Raw genomic sequence first — 15,872 nt, 5'->3', positions numbered from 1 at the left:
AAAGCTCATGTTGATTGAGACAGGTAACAATAACACTGCCACACTTTCCACATTACAGCAGAGGTAAGTAGTGGCCTGCAGATCTAAAGATCCCTCCACATCAAGCCATTTGGCTAAGTAGGCTTGATGGCTGGAAAATAAAAACATGTGGCAAAAGTGAGTCCAATCAGGGCAGACATAGCCCATCCCTCCCACAAGCAGAAATCATGGCTGTACATCCAACCCAGAGTAACTAATTAAAACATGGCCCGTTACTGCTGTCCGCTCCATCCGCACTGCACTATTAAAGCTGAGAACTCTGAGCAACACCTGGCTTCTTCACAAACACAGAACGAAAATTTGAGGTGTGTTTACATTACTCGGTCTTCACAAAAAAAGGGAACATTTCCTCTTAAAAAAGTTAAAAGGTGTATGGGGGGATGGGGCTGTCCCTGAAAGAAAGAAGGCAATTTGATGATTAAGCTGTTGCTTACATCTCCAGTGAACACATTTCAAACACTGCCTGCTATAATTTCTATCTCACAGGCAGAGCAGAAACCTGGGTCCAAAGCTAAACTGAACAGAATCCAACACCAAGCCCGTAAATGGGTCCCAGGACCAGGGGGTTGGTAGATGACAGCAGTGTTGTCCTGGTGAGCAGGGAATGCTGGGATTTCTGATTAATCTTTGGGTTGGAGCTCCCCGGGTGGTCCAGTCTGTCTCCACAACCTGCCCAGCATGTGCATCTCGAGCAGAGCCCCTAATGAGCGTAACAAGAGCTCCTGTATTCTCATACTGCTTGTACCATGAGCTATCCCTGGTACACACAATAATGACAACTTTAGAGAAACACTATCATTTTACTTCTAAGAAAAATGCAAGGGGGAGGCAGCATGGGTAAAATCTTAAGAGAAGAAAGAAAGCCAACTACCTTTTTTCAAGAGGGGTATGAGGATTGAGGGAGGTCCCACAGGAACTCCAAAGGGGGAAGGGAGAAATATTTGATCATGGATGTGGAGATACTTAAAACTGCTGAGATCCATAGCTATGGACGATCCCAGCTGAACAGTCTCTCTGATTATACTGCAGCACACTACCAGTGCCTGTACACTGAGCTCCGAGTCTGGTTTATATTCTTCAGCAATATAGAGATTGTCTGAAACGCCTGACTGGAGGTGAAGCTTTCTGAAATAGCTAAGCACTGGTTCCAGACGAGATCTTGACACGTCCTGTGACAAAAAGTGCACCTGGTCATGTATTAAAGTTAGAATATGCTTATTCTGTTGAATGGAAAAGCTGATCTTTCATGAAAAATATGTACTTGTGGCCATGTGAATCTGACTAATTATAAGGGTGAACTATAAAGTTCTCTCTTACTTCAAATAACCGACAATCAAATGACCGTTAACTTTCCATTATACCGGTTTATGTTTTTGAGAACTTAGGGGGCACCATCTGTACTTTAGTGAGAACCTGAGCTCTGAGCAACACATTGGCCAACTTCACTCATGCTTTTGTATTAATTTAGGGACTACCCACTGCAAGGCCTCTCTGGCAAGTCTCTTGGGTTTGTGACTGCAGCTCAATAACCTCAAACAGGAGCTGGTATAATAGCTCCCCAGAAGCTGCTCTGTTCACCATCATGATTAACGGACAGAGTGTACATTCAAAGGGGTGCAGTCTCACAAAGGCAGTTCTGCTGATTCTTGATTCACTCTTTGAACTGCTGGACTGCCAGTGTATAATTTGAACCTTTGCCTTTCTACCATGCTTCACACAAATCTTTGAAATGCCCTGAATATTCCTTCAATGCAAAACAGCTGACAAGAGAACAAGCTTCTTGCCAGGGCATTTAAGACAGACAACTGAACAGAATGATGTGGTCCATCATCAGTGCTGGAAAAGAAAAAAGAACCTCAATAAAATGGCCAAAATGACTTGATTATGTTGCAATTATTTAAGACTTAGCAAGCAAGGGCATCTCACTTAAGACATAATCCCGAAAGACTTCTGATGTTCGAAATGCTAACTAGCCAGAGCTTCAAAACATGAAAAGTCCTTTTTCAGAGTTTGGCTCTCAAGCATATCCCTTTAATATTTGCCAATTTCCAGCTTTGCAAGGTTTTTGACCACACTACTCTGCTTTGGGCACACAACCATACTTGCATACTTTTGTTTTATTTCTCTCATTACTAGCACTATAAACATCTGCAGTTTGCTTTTTAGTAGACTGGAGGTAACGAGAGAAAGAAAGTGAAGTATGAAAAAGTAAAGCAAGAAGCATGAAGGAAGAGGACAGCTGGGGAAAACACTGGGACTTTAGGTGATTACGGCAAGTCAAATCCACGCGTTACAAACGTCAGTGCCCTACCGTGATAACATTCACAAAAACCTATCCTTCTACCTGCATCCTCTCTATCTAGACAAAAATCAAGCATGCCCTTATGCAGAAGGCCAATTAAAATCTTGCTCAAAAGCTTTAAAAAGAAGAGCATCAAGAGAAGACCCTATGTCTCCACTAATATTCAAGATTCCCTCCTTAATAGACAGACTTCACCAGACATTGCTTTTGACATGCAGGTGCACAAATCCTAGCAATGGAGGGGTCCAGGGCAGGAATTTTGGTTGTGGAATGTGAGGACTTGAGATATTTGTAATACTTAACCTCAGCCAGTCAAAACGTACTCTACAGCTGAATGCAAATTATACACACAAACTTATTGCCCTATTATAAACTGTCTGCCTCAAGCCGAGCAGTTCAGCACAAGGCCTACTGACAGCCTTCAATCACAGAAGCCTCCACCATCTTTTAAAGCCTGCAAGAAAAGGAATGGGTTTTCTATGCCATCATCTACCAAGCCTTTAGTGTGAGAACTACTGAGGGTCCCTTCATATGCCTTTCATCCAGGTTGGGAATAAAGATTTAAAAACGCTGGAAGGGGCAGGAGGACCTCAGTTAACAAACATCTGGGGAGTCTTATTAAGGTCAGTTCCTGAACCCAATTATCCTCAGTATGGCCCACTCCTTTGCTCAATGAGGCCCAGTCAGCAGAGAACTCAGAACAGTAGCAAATTACTACTTTTCCACCAACGAACCACTGGGAGGATGGGTGAAACCCCACCCTCCTGTCACTCTGTGCAGGCCTGGAGTCCCAGTCCATAAAAGGGCCTCTGCAGGGCCTGAGGCTGCTTCAGACCCCAAGCTGGGTGGCTTTCGTGTCAGGGCCCCAGCGTTCTTCTTTGTCATTATGGTGGAAGTCCACTAGTTTCCTTTGTCTCCAATTAGCTCGTCTGAAGAGTGCAAGGACATCCTAAAGGGAGTTTTGAATAATGACCATTCATCAGGTAAAGGGGATGGGGGTAGAATGAGGTTTACAGTGCTGCTTTGAAAACTTCAGAGACAAAAGCGGTGAATCAGCTTTAACAGATGGCCTTCATGACGGCAGGCTTGTTTGGGTGAGGGAACGAGAGGCCAGAGTTGCCCTAGGCCACAGATTCACAGGCAGGAGGGCTGGCTGGGCAGGAAGGGGGGGGGGGGGGGTGAGACTTCCCAGAAATACCAAGGGCAGTAAGATGAAGCAGTAGGTGGCTGCCATTGATAACTCATAGTGAACTTGTACTTTAGAGAGGAGAGAAATGGTGTCACACTCACAACCTGTATTCACAATCATACAAGCTACTGATTCAACACCCATGTGTATCCACTTTAGAAACAACTGAGATGCCAAAGGAAATTAAAAGCACAAAAGTGCCCAAAGAAAAAATGGATCAAAATTGCTGTCGTACTTTATTTCAACTTTAGAGAATGGAGACATACTCACAAGGGCATGTTACACAGGGTAAGGAAAAGAAAAACAGGTAGAAGTCTGCCAAGTTTAAAAATATTTCCACTGTTCCATAAACTTGGCTGCAACACGGTGAGAAATAGAGATATGACTAAAGGCTTTGAAGGATGACTGACTCATCTTCATACTATTGCAGGCAGCAGATTCCATCCATAACAGCTGACTTGTAGCATTCTGGTGTGCATAAGGCCAAATGTGGTAATCTCTGGAGAGACTGTGCTCCATCTGGTTTTAACAGTTACATTTAGTAAAAGAGAGAAAGAGAGAAAGAGAGAGAGAGAGTCTTTTTCTAAAATCTAAACCTATTGGCTTTATGAGTCAAAGGTCATGGCAGCTGTTTCAAGCTCAAGTTTAAGCCAACTGTGACAGTTAATCATAGTAGTGGTGGTAAGGGCACTAGTGGTGCAATGTGTTTTTCCCCCTTTTTGCCCATATAAACTTTCTGGATAACAACAGTAAACAGACAAATATCTGTGCAGCTGTGTGCATTTGGACACATTTTGATGGATCTGCATTGAATTCCCTTGTCTCCAATTAGAGTCAGATCTGCAATATAAACATTTCTTTGTGAAATAAAGGTAAACGGGGGCATCTACAGCTGGTTGTCAGTGTGTGCGGCTGGGTGCACCATCTAAGGCCAACAGATTTCTTGTAAAAGCTCCAGGGGTTCGCTCTCCTGTGACAGTACACCTGTGCTGAGATCTTGCAAACGATGATTATGAAGAGAGCTTTAAACCTTCATCTTGGCTCTCACCATTATCCCCACCCCGCAGAGCACAATAAATGCTCTGGAACCAAGCCACAAACGTAAACACAGTTTATCACGCCCTGTAAAGTTCAAAGGCAAACGTGCACTCACAACACAGGTTGTGAAGCCTTCAAGTTATGCGGCTTGATAATAAGAAAAAGATACACGCTCAAATGCTTGCAGGTGATTTCTCTGCATCAGCCCAGGTACAAGATATGGCTTACAGCACATGTGGGCAACCAGGAACATTCCAACTCACCTTGGGTAACATGGGCGTGGCCCTCTTGCTTTTCTTCTCAGAAGGATCATCTAATTGGTCTGGCTCAAAGGTGTATAGTTCAGTCAGTTCATTCATGGTGAAGTGGCGCTCAATCTGCTGTTGGTCCACTACTCGGAATGACAGGGACTGCTTGGTCACCTGTCTGTCATAGATCTTGTCCTCCATGGTTCCCTGTTAGGAAAGCAGCTTCGCATCAAAAGGGTATGCATATCCTGGAAGCTCCAAGCTGCAATAATTTTGATATCAGAGTCCTAAAACAATTATACATCTCAGAAAAAAGCTTGTTAACTATACTGATGGAAGAATTGCACAAAGTGTGAACAGTTAACACAGAAACAATGCCTTGATATCTAGCTTCCATCTTTTAACACATCACATTAAAAAGGTCGAGTTCTAGGGACACATTTATTGATGCCTTGATCATTCACACCTCAAGAACTGCCAGAACAAAAAGGTTTTAATGCTGCATTCCTCACCTGGGCCAAGAACCTGTAGACAAACACTGTTTTCAGCTGGCCGAATCGGTACACCCTGAAGATGCTCTGAATGTCATAGGATGGGTTCCATGAGGCATCAAAGATGATAACCCTGTTAGCTGCCACCAGGTTGATGCCCAGTGATCCCGCTCTTGTGGAGATGAGGAATAGACGACCCCTGTAGTGAGCAGAAAGGAAAATATTTGCAACACATGGAAAGAAAATGCATGGCTAGCAAATGACCTTCGGTGCCAGGACGGCGCTAGCATCTCATCCTACCCTCCAGATCCCCCAGCTCATTTTGGCCTAAAGTGGTTCACATGGGATTCAAGCCTTCAACTAAAAGGCCAACTGTGCATTATAAGGGTCTCAGAAGACTGGCACCACTGACCTACCACTGAATATGACATATGACGTAATCTTGGTTGGTTTACATAGTAGTGATCACTCACATAAGCTGAGGAACTCGGCTGTGTCTGAGGTTTGTGAGTTTGATCATAGCTGATGACTGCTATGAATGGGCCTGGCAAGAACACCAGTTGCAAAGCAATTAGTGCCAAACTACTCTAGCTGAAGTGTTCCCGCCATTAGTTGTTGTGTGTTGCTTTGGTTACAGTTAAATGGAAATCAGCATCATTTGGATAGTTATCTAGGTGTGCAAGTGCAGAATACAGCAATCCTGCAACGGTCATCACTCTCATTGCTTTAGGTGATAATACCCTCTGACAGTCCAATGATGCATTCGCATACAGAAGCCTGACAGTTTTTGCAGAGAAGAAGCAAGAGTGGTGACCTTAAGAGTGGAATGTTGTTTACCGAACATTGCTGGTGTCATTGAACTCTTCAGCCCATTTCTTCCTGGTCATGGCATTAGTTGAGCCATCCAGCCGGTAGTAGTCAATGTTTCTGAACCACTTGCCGTCTCCTTCAGGAGAGAAAACAATTATAGCCTCATATGAAACACTGATGCAGCTAACCCTGCGCTGTCTAACCTTCAAATTTTCTCATAGAGAGCATGCACTAGACATAACAGAACCAGTGTGTTGGAAAGAGTGTGATAATTAATGTTGGGCCAGCTGTGTTCATGTGGAGCTTAAGGCAAGTATGCATAAAGATACATGGCAGAATGGATGGTGCTCAGCTCTGAATATTGCTAGCTATTGTGTGTGTTCATAACTAACATTTAATTATATTTCTAATTACTGCTCTATAATCTTTTCATTGCAAAGCCTTAAAAAAAAACAAAGCCCTTTTTTGGTGGAACACACACACACACACACACACACACGGCTAGGTCTACTTTTCAAAATGAAAGCAAAAACAGCTTCAGTTTAATTAGGAACATGACCTTAGAGTCTTGGTGCCTCTTGTGAATGCATGGTGTGTGTGCGCAAGAGAAAGCTTTCAACTTGGACATACATGCAAGTATAAAGACATGATCGTTATTTCACTGCATGCCCTTCAACTTGTAGTCATCAAACAAAAAGAGGCTTTTTATATGAGACAAATGTTTGCTTGACAAGTTTTTTGGGCCTCAACATGAACCAAAAAGGTCTGGCCAAAATTTTTTTTAAAAATCCGTTTAGCATAAATCAAGCTACAGCACTCATTTGATTTTTAAAAAAAAAAACTTATGCTTTTTTAAAGTTCTATTTATTGAACTAGATGTTTCCAAATAAGTGCATAACAGGACACTCATAACACCGATCATCGCCAAGAAACTTAGCAAAGTTGGAGTGTTCCACTGGGTACATGTCCCATAAAAGAAACAGCAGCTTCAACCTCGGATACATTTGATCTGTCATAGGGTTTAGACACTGCACAACAGCAAATCCAGCACAGTGTTCACTGCAATAACAGCGATTCTTGCATTGGGTCCAAGGTGATCACTACCGAGAGACCCACAATGAGGTTTACTAGGCATACACACAACCCACAGGAAGGTTTACTGAGCATGATGGGCAGTGGATCTCCAGTATATGCCATCACACACAAAATATGAATTACAGATATCCAGCTGCTCTGTGCCGCTACAGTGGCAGACTAGCCAAGTAATTAATATGAGACATGATTTGAATGTCCTCATGAATATTCAAGGAGATTTATTAGACTATGGTTATCAAAAGTGAGGTAGAATGCCACTAAAACCCATAATAGATGCTTTAATATAAAAAGCTAATGTGAACACTCAACAACCTACCTTTGTATGGAGATGACTTTCCTTCCTCTTTGGCTCTGCATGCTAACTCAAGAAAATCTTCTATGAGGTCCAGTGAAATCAGTGACTGACTGAACACCAAACTGGGGGGGAAAAAAAACAACAACAACAAAAAAAACATCTTGTGCTTTGTAACGTCTTAAAAGTGATGCTAAGAACAAAGAATAGAATTTGATTTCATAACCTGGTAAACAAGAGCACTATGTTAAAGCAAATGTTAAAGCAGTCAAGGTACACTCACACTTTATCTTCAATTTCTTCAGCCATGCGCAGAATTTCAAACAGTAGCACCATCTTTCCAGAGTGCTCTAGAACCTCAGCATCTGCTTCAGTAACAAACTCCTTGTACCAGTCAGGGGATGGGCTGCCAGGACCTGAGTTGCTAGGACGAACTAATGGTGCACGCACGTGTGCACACACACGGTGTGTAAAAGAAAGCAGTGAGACTGATGTAGCAGGATACGTGGGAAAACAGAATTTCTGAATGCCTGGTGCAAAACGGCTTTGTGCCACTGCTAATCCTGCGTGCCTAAACAGTCTGGGCTGAGCTTTCCTCTCAACACTCTCAAACAGCCAACAGTCTTAACAGAAAAATGCCAGATCCTGGTCAATAAAGGCTTAGAAATCCAAAAAAATGGTTTCCTTAAAAGCCACCTCAAATGGAAATTGTCCTGAGGAAAAATGTGACCTACCCTCCTCGACAGGCTCGGCTCGGTTACGCCCTTCCGGGTTCCCGCCGCGGGAGCTGGTGTTCCACTCTTTGATCACCTCCACATCGTCACTGTCGGACTTATCTGAGCTCTGGGCCTTGCCTTTGCCCCGCTTCTTCTTCCTGCGTGTGATGTTGGCAAGTGGCATCAGACTGTGAAAATCATAAAGGGCAAATGCAAAGCAGCGCAGTAATGCAACATCTGCTGACCTTTTGGGCTTCTCGTCTTCGGAGGTCAGACTCATGGATGACTCTTCTGTTTCAGATGCGATGAATTCTTCCATGCTGTCCTCATCAAAATACCCCTGGAGCCCACAAACACCACCTCATGTTAGCTACAATGAAGGGATTAATGGTGAACTCATAGTTAAAGGAAATGTAAGACTGTTGTGAAGAAAACTCGGTCTACAGCTAGATGATTTGGCCATACTCCCCTGCTACTAGTCAGGGGGCTCGGTGTGACTGTGGGCAGAAAATGGTGTGGACGGGAAAACAGAGTTCCCCTGGGTTTGTTTTAGCTCGGTGGAAAGGAACACAGCCTTCAGCTTGCCAGCCGTGCGATTTTGTTCCCCTACCTTGTTTTCTTTGCTGATATAGTCCAGCTGGAGGCACCAAGGATGGGTCCAGATTCTGCTCAGCATCTGGAAGTCCTGGAAGAGCTTCGTCCCCGCGCGGCCTCTACCCCCCTCCAAGGCCGAGCCGACACCTGCTCGGAAAGAAGCAGCTCAGTGCAGCCGCTCACATAACCTGCCATCGTCACGGCATGGATCAAACCGGAGCACTGGGAACAAACTCACTGGTTGAGACTAACTCTAAAACAAGAGTTTAGGATCACAGATCTACTGGCCTGTGAGATTGTTATTCCACATTAGTTGTGGGTACACATTCAGTAAAATTACACCACTTGATTGTAAATCATGCTTGGTAGAGACCCCACAGATGTTCAGTATTTCCGACTTCAAGTTTCACATTTAATTATCATGATGAAAATTACAGGGCTAGCTTGAAGTCTATTACAGTTTCTCAACTGTAGAGCAATAAAGAACAGCTTTTCTGTGTCAATCATCCAATAAACAATAGGTTACACAAGGCATTCAGCAGCTTTAATGCCCATGTAGAGGAAGTCTAATAATATCCACTGGCTATGTGAAAACATCATTAACCACCTTATTAAGAGCTTAACACAAAATAAGGTATAATAAAGTAGGAAATATCATAGCACAGAAACGTCTAAAAATGTTTTTGCTGTTTGTCTACTTTTTCAATGCTCTTCTGACTATTACAATAAGATTTCTATATGAAAGTGGCCAGTGAACATCTATTAATGAAATCCTTAAAATATTTTAAATCTGCTATATTACTATCTGAAGGCTAATCCAAAAGTCAGAAAAATATTTCAAAACAGTATTCATCAATTATTGTACTTGAGCACTAGGGTTGGACGATATCTACCGAATCCAGCAATTGATGCCTACAGGGAAACATCATGATGAATGATGACAAATGACAACGGGGTGAGGAGTACTTTTATATACCCTCTTTTAACCTTTTTATCCTTTTACATTGTTCAATATAAAAACAAAATGTGATGCATTATTTTAAGAATTATTTAAAAATACCTACATGAATTAAGTGGGGGAGTGGGGGGGGGGGTCATCATAATGATGGCTTAAAAATCACCCACTGAAAATGGTTTTGCAGGCTCTTCCACAAGGGGGAGGTATTGGCATTTAAAAAGGGTACCATGCAAGTGTTGCTTGGCAATGATGCTGTGTCCTTGTTCCATGAAGATGAATGGCCCATAGGTGTGTTCACAGACCCATAGGTGTGTTCACAGATATTACTTTTGACATGTATACTACTATGCTTAACAACTAGTCAGGCATCTCTGATAACTCTCACTAGCGTATATCTCTGCTGCACATAGGCCACATCAGTATATAAACCCAGTATATAAAACTCGTTTTGCGTGGCTTTGGCCCTTGACTCGTCTCAATAAAAACCCCACTTTATTGTGGAAGTTCGAAAAATTCCTGCCTATTCCACCATACTTTCTGGGCAGTATACACAAATATTTTTGCATCTGCCTCTCTCAAAATGTGCACTGTCACTGTCAGGATACACAGAGATAATACCCTCTTGGCACCTGTATAATACCCTCAAAGATGTTCTTGGCACCTCAAAGCTGACCACATGAGTCTTTGGCTGGAAAACTCCCGCAAAACCCTTTATTAGGGGAAGAGAGCTGGGAGATGCTTCACACAGGACCCTTGCTTTCCGTCAACTGCCGATCTGTTTCAGAATCAGACTCGAAAGATGACTAAACTTCTTCATTCAACAATATAATGGAGTTAAAGACGGAAAAAGAAGCAAATAGGTGGAACAGAGGCTTTTCTCACCAGCTAAAAAAAACTAATTTGTGCTTTAAGTTCCAAGTGTCAGTGCCTCCTGAGGTTGGATTAACTACACCAAATGTGACACGCACTCCCGTGATGCAGAGGGGACAAAACTGGATTGGAGATGATGAGTCAGAACTGCAAACCATCACCTGTGAAGTGCTCCAGATAGTATCGGTACAGCTTGCACTGCACTGGCATCATGCGCACCGCTAGCACATACTCATGCTTCGGGGGTAGAAACTTCGTCAGGGCAGTGTAGTCTCTTCTCTGTAAGGCAGTGCAGAATAGAAAGAGAAGTTAAGTGTGAAAAAATGAAAACACAAGGCCTTCCTGCAATGTTCACACAATGTTCTGACCTTTGCAACAAAACCTTTGCGAAAATGGGTGACAGGGAAAATTCCAGATGCCCCAGGTTTAAGTAAGGATCAAAAGCACAAATCAGCTATCCTTTTTTTTTTTTTTTTTTTTTTTTTAAAGAGCAAAGCATGGACTGAGAAAGAATTCTATTACTGAGTGATGATAAGGAATGTGGGTCGTACTTGGACGCATCCTGCCAGCATCTCGTAAAGAATGTGCGCACGCTTCTTCATGAGGCGCACGTCAGTGAGCGTTGAGTCTGCGCACTGGCCATTCTGGATGGGGTTGATGAAGCGGTTCCTGAACTCCTTTATGGAGCCCAACAGGTTCTCCTTAATGAAGTTCACCATGCAGTGGTCTGAAGGAAGGACAGGGCTGGGAGTAAGACTCAAAAAGGTTCTAGAGGACTGCCAATTACAATTAAAGCGCCATGAGCATCAATCTGCAGGCCAGATGACCTACAGCACTGCACAGTGGCTTCCCCTCCTTCAATCTTTTAGGCTTTAATGAGTGTAGGAGGTGGGGAAATCACTAAATCTGTTACAAGTACTTTACGTTCACCACCTACAACGCCAATACAAAATGATGCAGTGACGTTAAAATGGGGACAGGGACCTGATGAAACATACTTTGCAATGAACAGTCACGTAAGCAGAGTTCTTGACTGCACTTAGGATTAAAAAAAGAAAATCCTGGTACATGGCAGACACACTCTATTATCCCCAGCTGTACATGAGGGGCCATCAGCTATTTATCTTTTTCATTTCAACCCAACGTTTACAGACATTTACAGTTGAGTTATGCTCATAATGAGCACAGCATCTGAAAAGTGAGCTTGCCACTCACACTCAATCAGGTTGTTCTGCAATGGCGTTCCTGTCAGCACCACCCGCCGCCGGGTCTTGATGGAATTCATTGCTTTAGAAACGGCCGAGGCCTCATTCTTCAGCACGTGGCCCTCGTCACAGATAACAAAGTCTGGCCCTGCAGTGATGAATTTGGTGGTGGGATGAAGAAAAGTTCAGGGACAGCATCTGGATCACGTTACACAGCCCCCCGCACCAAAATATGCTGGGCAAAAACCAGCAGAGTTACAGCAGACAGCCCTGTACACAGTTAGCAATTAGAAATGTGGGGGAACGGTTCTCCTCTCACAGACTTCTCAGAGATCCTTCACCTGGGTCGACGAGTGTCTTCTGGAAGGTTTCTTTCAGCTTTTTGCTCTTGATGTTGCGGCCCTGCGTGAGATTGCGGTACATTTCGTAGCCAATGATCATCACACCGCCATCCTCCTGCCACCTCTGCAGGGCATATGCCCGCTCCTGAGGCCTCTTCACTGTGGCCAGCTCAGTCACCTGACACATGATAACACACTGAGTACAGGGCCCGCACCCGCTTGGTGTAACACAACGGCACACTTCAAGCTGGTTTGCAGTCTCAAAAGCCTCAGTGTAAATACAAGGCTACAGCCAACACAACACTGGCAAATACTAATATCAATTAGCAATTCGAAATATAAAGAAACCAAGCTAAAACTGTGTAAATTTAATTCTGTGCCTAACATCTAAATGAAAATGGTATGATACGACAGCATGTTTGACACGCATACTTCATCTCAAGATTGAGTGACGCCATCATGCAGGAAATGGGAAGGTCTATGTATGACAATACTAAATCTCTACCTCTAAACTCTCCTCATCCTTCAAGCCCTCCTGCCACTTCTCAAACTCATTGAGCCAGTTGAGGACAGTGTTGAGAGGACACACAACTAGAGCTGTGGAGAAGTTGAGTTTCTCACAGAGGAGCATGGTGTGGAGGAATGTCACCACCTGCAGGACAAGAGAAGAACAGCACCTTGCTGAATAGCCAATCAACATGGCTGACCAACCTGTTAGAATAGGTCTAAACACCCTTTCATAAGAGTTTGAGCCAGTTGCGTTCCATTTGTATCTAACTACAGCACAGCCAAAGTAACTGGACTGTGACCATTTTTGCTGGAAAACTGGACTGAAAATTAAGTGTAAAATGCATATTTAATTTGGAGATATCAATAAAAAAAACCTTTTTAGATGCCCCTCAGTTGATTCTTAGCTGTACATCATTGCATTATTAGTTAATGCACAATACAGCCTAAACGAACTAAAGATCTTGAGCTGATTTTACAAATTGCATATTTGTGAATTTACATTTCAATTGCTGTTTTCCTCACAATATGAGCGCCAAAGAAGGATCAATGCAAATCAATGAGGTCATTGTGTCTGGTACAACAAGTATGTCCTGGCGACCTTCACAAGAGGTCAATCCTGCAGACCATGGAAGACCACAGTAGAGCATCACTGAAAAAACTGAATAATTTTTTTTCAAAATGAACATTTACCTGGTCAAGAACACTATCACTGCGTGACAAAACAGAAATTTCAGATAAATACCTGGAACAATGTTGGGATAATTCCAATTTGCTAACAGTAAAATATATTTTTAACAACATGATATGAAACGGCTTTAATTGATGACACTATCTAAGGTTACCTAAGACAACGCTATCTAAGATTAAACATGTCATCTCAAGCATCATTCTCTTATCCAGCTAGGTTCTGGGTTTTGCCCACACATGGAAAAAAGATTCTGATTCACCTCTTTTGTGAAACATGGTGGAAGAGGCCTATATATTACTTCCAGTAGAACTGAGTCATTTGTCCCACTGACTGAGTGACAGTAGGCTGAATTCCAAAGTGTGCTAACTGCTCAGATTCAACTAAACACCTCAAAATTTATTAGACAGTGGTTCACCTTGCAGCAAGACAATTATTTAAAATAGACTGATAAATTCTTCTACAATAATACACCAAGTGAAACATTAGGTTCCAGATGGTCCAGAACATGTCTTGTTACCTGAAGAGTTTTGCCCAGACCCATGCAGTGGGCAAGGATACAGCCAGAGCCAGGTGACTTCTGGGTCTTTTTCACAGACTCGCAACAGCAATCCCAAATAAACTGTACACCTGCATAACATGACATATTTCAGGAAAGTGGAGTTAAAAGTTAAGTTTTTAAATAATATTTGATTGTTTAAATAAAACTATTTGAAATTCAAATTTACACAAAACTAACTTGCTGTCTGAAGTGATGCATGCATGCAGGAAAGACTACCGTTTGAAAATGAACTGAAAAGGTCATGAACCTAGTCCAAATAACTACTGGCCATGGATTGTGATTGGGAGCCATTTGACACCTCTGTACATGAAGCACAACACTCTCTGGTTGTCAGTGTACTGCCCGACTCTATTGTGACACACCAACCAGTCTTTAGTCAGCTCTCATACGACAGTGAAGCATCAAGCAAGCCTGACAGCAGCCCTGTCTGTGGCTCGCAGTTGACAAGAGTGTAAGCCTGTGCCCTCCAGATCAGAAGCAAGTGTCAGACAGCAGGAAAGGACAGCAACTACAAAAAAGATAAAACATTCTGACCCACCATCCACCTGGTGGGGCTTCAGCTTGGTCACCAGGTTCCTGTGGACCTGGACGAGTGGCTCTTTGGTCTCCTCATCCTCGTCCAGCACCAGCTTGGTGGTGATAGGGCAGGTGATCTGCGATGACTCCTCCACCACGATCGTCTAAAGCAACAGGAGCTCGTTAGAAGGCAACAGCCTGACAGTAGGGTTTTTAATACCTGACCCAAATGAGCAAAGCGCTACTACCCCAAGTGGTTGGTTGGCGGGTGTGGGGCAGCAAGTCTACGCACCTCTCGCAGCTTCTCCCTCAGTTGCTCTCTTTCGGCGATGCGTTTGCGCCTCTCCTCCTCCTCCTTCAGGGCATTTTGCGTCTCAGAGCGCAGCTTGTCATCCTTCAGGATCTTGCGGATCTTCTTCCGCCCCTTGGGAGTGCCTTTGTCTTCACCGTCCTCATCATCCTCACCCCCCTCCTCTCCGCTCTGCAAGGGGCAAGGAGTGTGACAGACATAACTCAAGCATATTCGCCAATGTGCCATCTCCGCAACACAATGACAGGTGCGATGTTGGTACCTTGTCGCTAGAGGAGGAGTCTTGAACCTTGATGCGGCGACGCTTTTTCTTCTTTTCTTTCTGGTGTCTCCTTTCACTGTCCTTGTCAGCTTTTTTAGAAGATCTGCAAGAAGGGTCACAATGCATTTTTTTTTACTGCTATGTCTTCTTAATGTGAGAGAAGACTGAAGGAAGCTTTAGAGTAAACAACTGAGACTCACCGTGTACGCCGCCTGTTGCCCTTGCCGTCTTCATCCTCCTCACTGACTGCCTCGCTCAGTGCTGACTCACTGGCCGAACACGAACCTGACTGCTTGAAGTCAGAATCCTCAGAGTCATCACTGTCCACTGTGCACAGCAAAAGCAAAAATATGGATGGGCCAAGTATAATATAAAGCCAGGTACAGGAGTGTCAGCTAACAGTACTTAGTAACTCCCATTTCAACTTGGTTACTGAAGTAGTGAAATTATAGAATCAAGTAGGAAATGAGATGTTACCTTTTTATGCAAGTCTATGCACTTAAAGGTTTAATTTCTCAAACAAATTACATGTGAGCAGACTGCCTCAGCACAGCTTGAGTTTGGAAGATGTCTACCTTTCCGTCTGCCTTTCCTCTTCACCTCCTTCTTGCTTTTGGCAGGTTTGTCATCGTCGTCAGACTCGCCCTCACTGAGTGTCAGCTTCTTGCGGAGTAAACGGTGTCTCCGTCCGGCCTTCTTCACATCCACGTCCGAGCCAGAGTCTGAGTCGGATGCCTCCTCCTCTTCCTCTACAAGGAGTTCAGACACAAGCACTAGATAAGAAACCGATTCAATGTGTTGTTGAGTAGCAATTGTGGAAATGCATTTTAAAAATGCAG

General features: G+C 43.5%; 1 protein-coding gene across 3 annotated transcripts in view; it reads right to left on the bottom strand.

Moving 5' to 3' along the window:
• Positions 1-15,872, bottom strand: part of atrx (ATRX chromatin remodeler) — a 38,646-nt gene that overhangs the window by 8,855 nt on the left and 13,919 nt on the right. For all 3 annotated transcript variants that reach the window (XM_027029017.3, XM_081698940.1, XM_027029018.3), the window contains 19 exons: positions 15,609-15,782; positions 15,234-15,360; positions 15,034-15,136; positions 14,754-14,942; positions 14,484-14,625; positions 13,904-14,013; positions 12,694-12,840; positions 12,189-12,366; positions 11,858-11,995; positions 11,194-11,369; positions 10,804-10,921; positions 8,831-8,961; positions 8,466-8,560; positions 8,239-8,378; positions 7,788-7,938; positions 7,529-7,629; positions 6,145-6,253; positions 5,329-5,506; positions 4,832-5,023 (listed from right to left, as the gene is read on the bottom strand). In XM_027029017.3, coding sequence (XP_026884818.2) covers positions 4,832-5,023; positions 5,329-5,506; positions 6,145-6,253; positions 7,529-7,629; positions 7,788-7,938; positions 8,239-8,378; positions 8,466-8,560; positions 8,831-8,961; positions 10,804-10,921; positions 11,194-11,369; positions 11,858-11,995; positions 12,189-12,366; positions 12,694-12,840; positions 13,904-14,013; positions 14,484-14,625; positions 14,754-14,942; positions 15,034-15,136; positions 15,234-15,360; positions 15,609-15,782 — 2,699 coding nt within the window. The remainder of the gene's footprint in view (positions 1-4,831; positions 5,024-5,328; positions 5,507-6,144; positions 6,254-7,528; positions 7,630-7,787; positions 7,939-8,238; positions 8,379-8,465; positions 8,561-8,830; positions 8,962-10,803; positions 10,922-11,193; positions 11,370-11,857; positions 11,996-12,188; positions 12,367-12,693; positions 12,841-13,903; positions 14,014-14,483; positions 14,626-14,753; positions 14,943-15,033; positions 15,137-15,233; positions 15,361-15,608; positions 15,783-15,872) is intronic.

This window comes from Electrophorus electricus, chromosome 16 (assembly GCF_041902795.1).
Source record: "Electrophorus electricus isolate QZ-2024a chromosome 16, ASM4190279v1, whole genome shotgun sequence".
NCBI classification, from domain to species: Eukaryota; Metazoa; Chordata; class Actinopteri; order Gymnotiformes; family Gymnotidae; genus Electrophorus; species Electrophorus electricus.
This window is presented reverse-complemented; position numbering and strand designations above follow the sequence as displayed.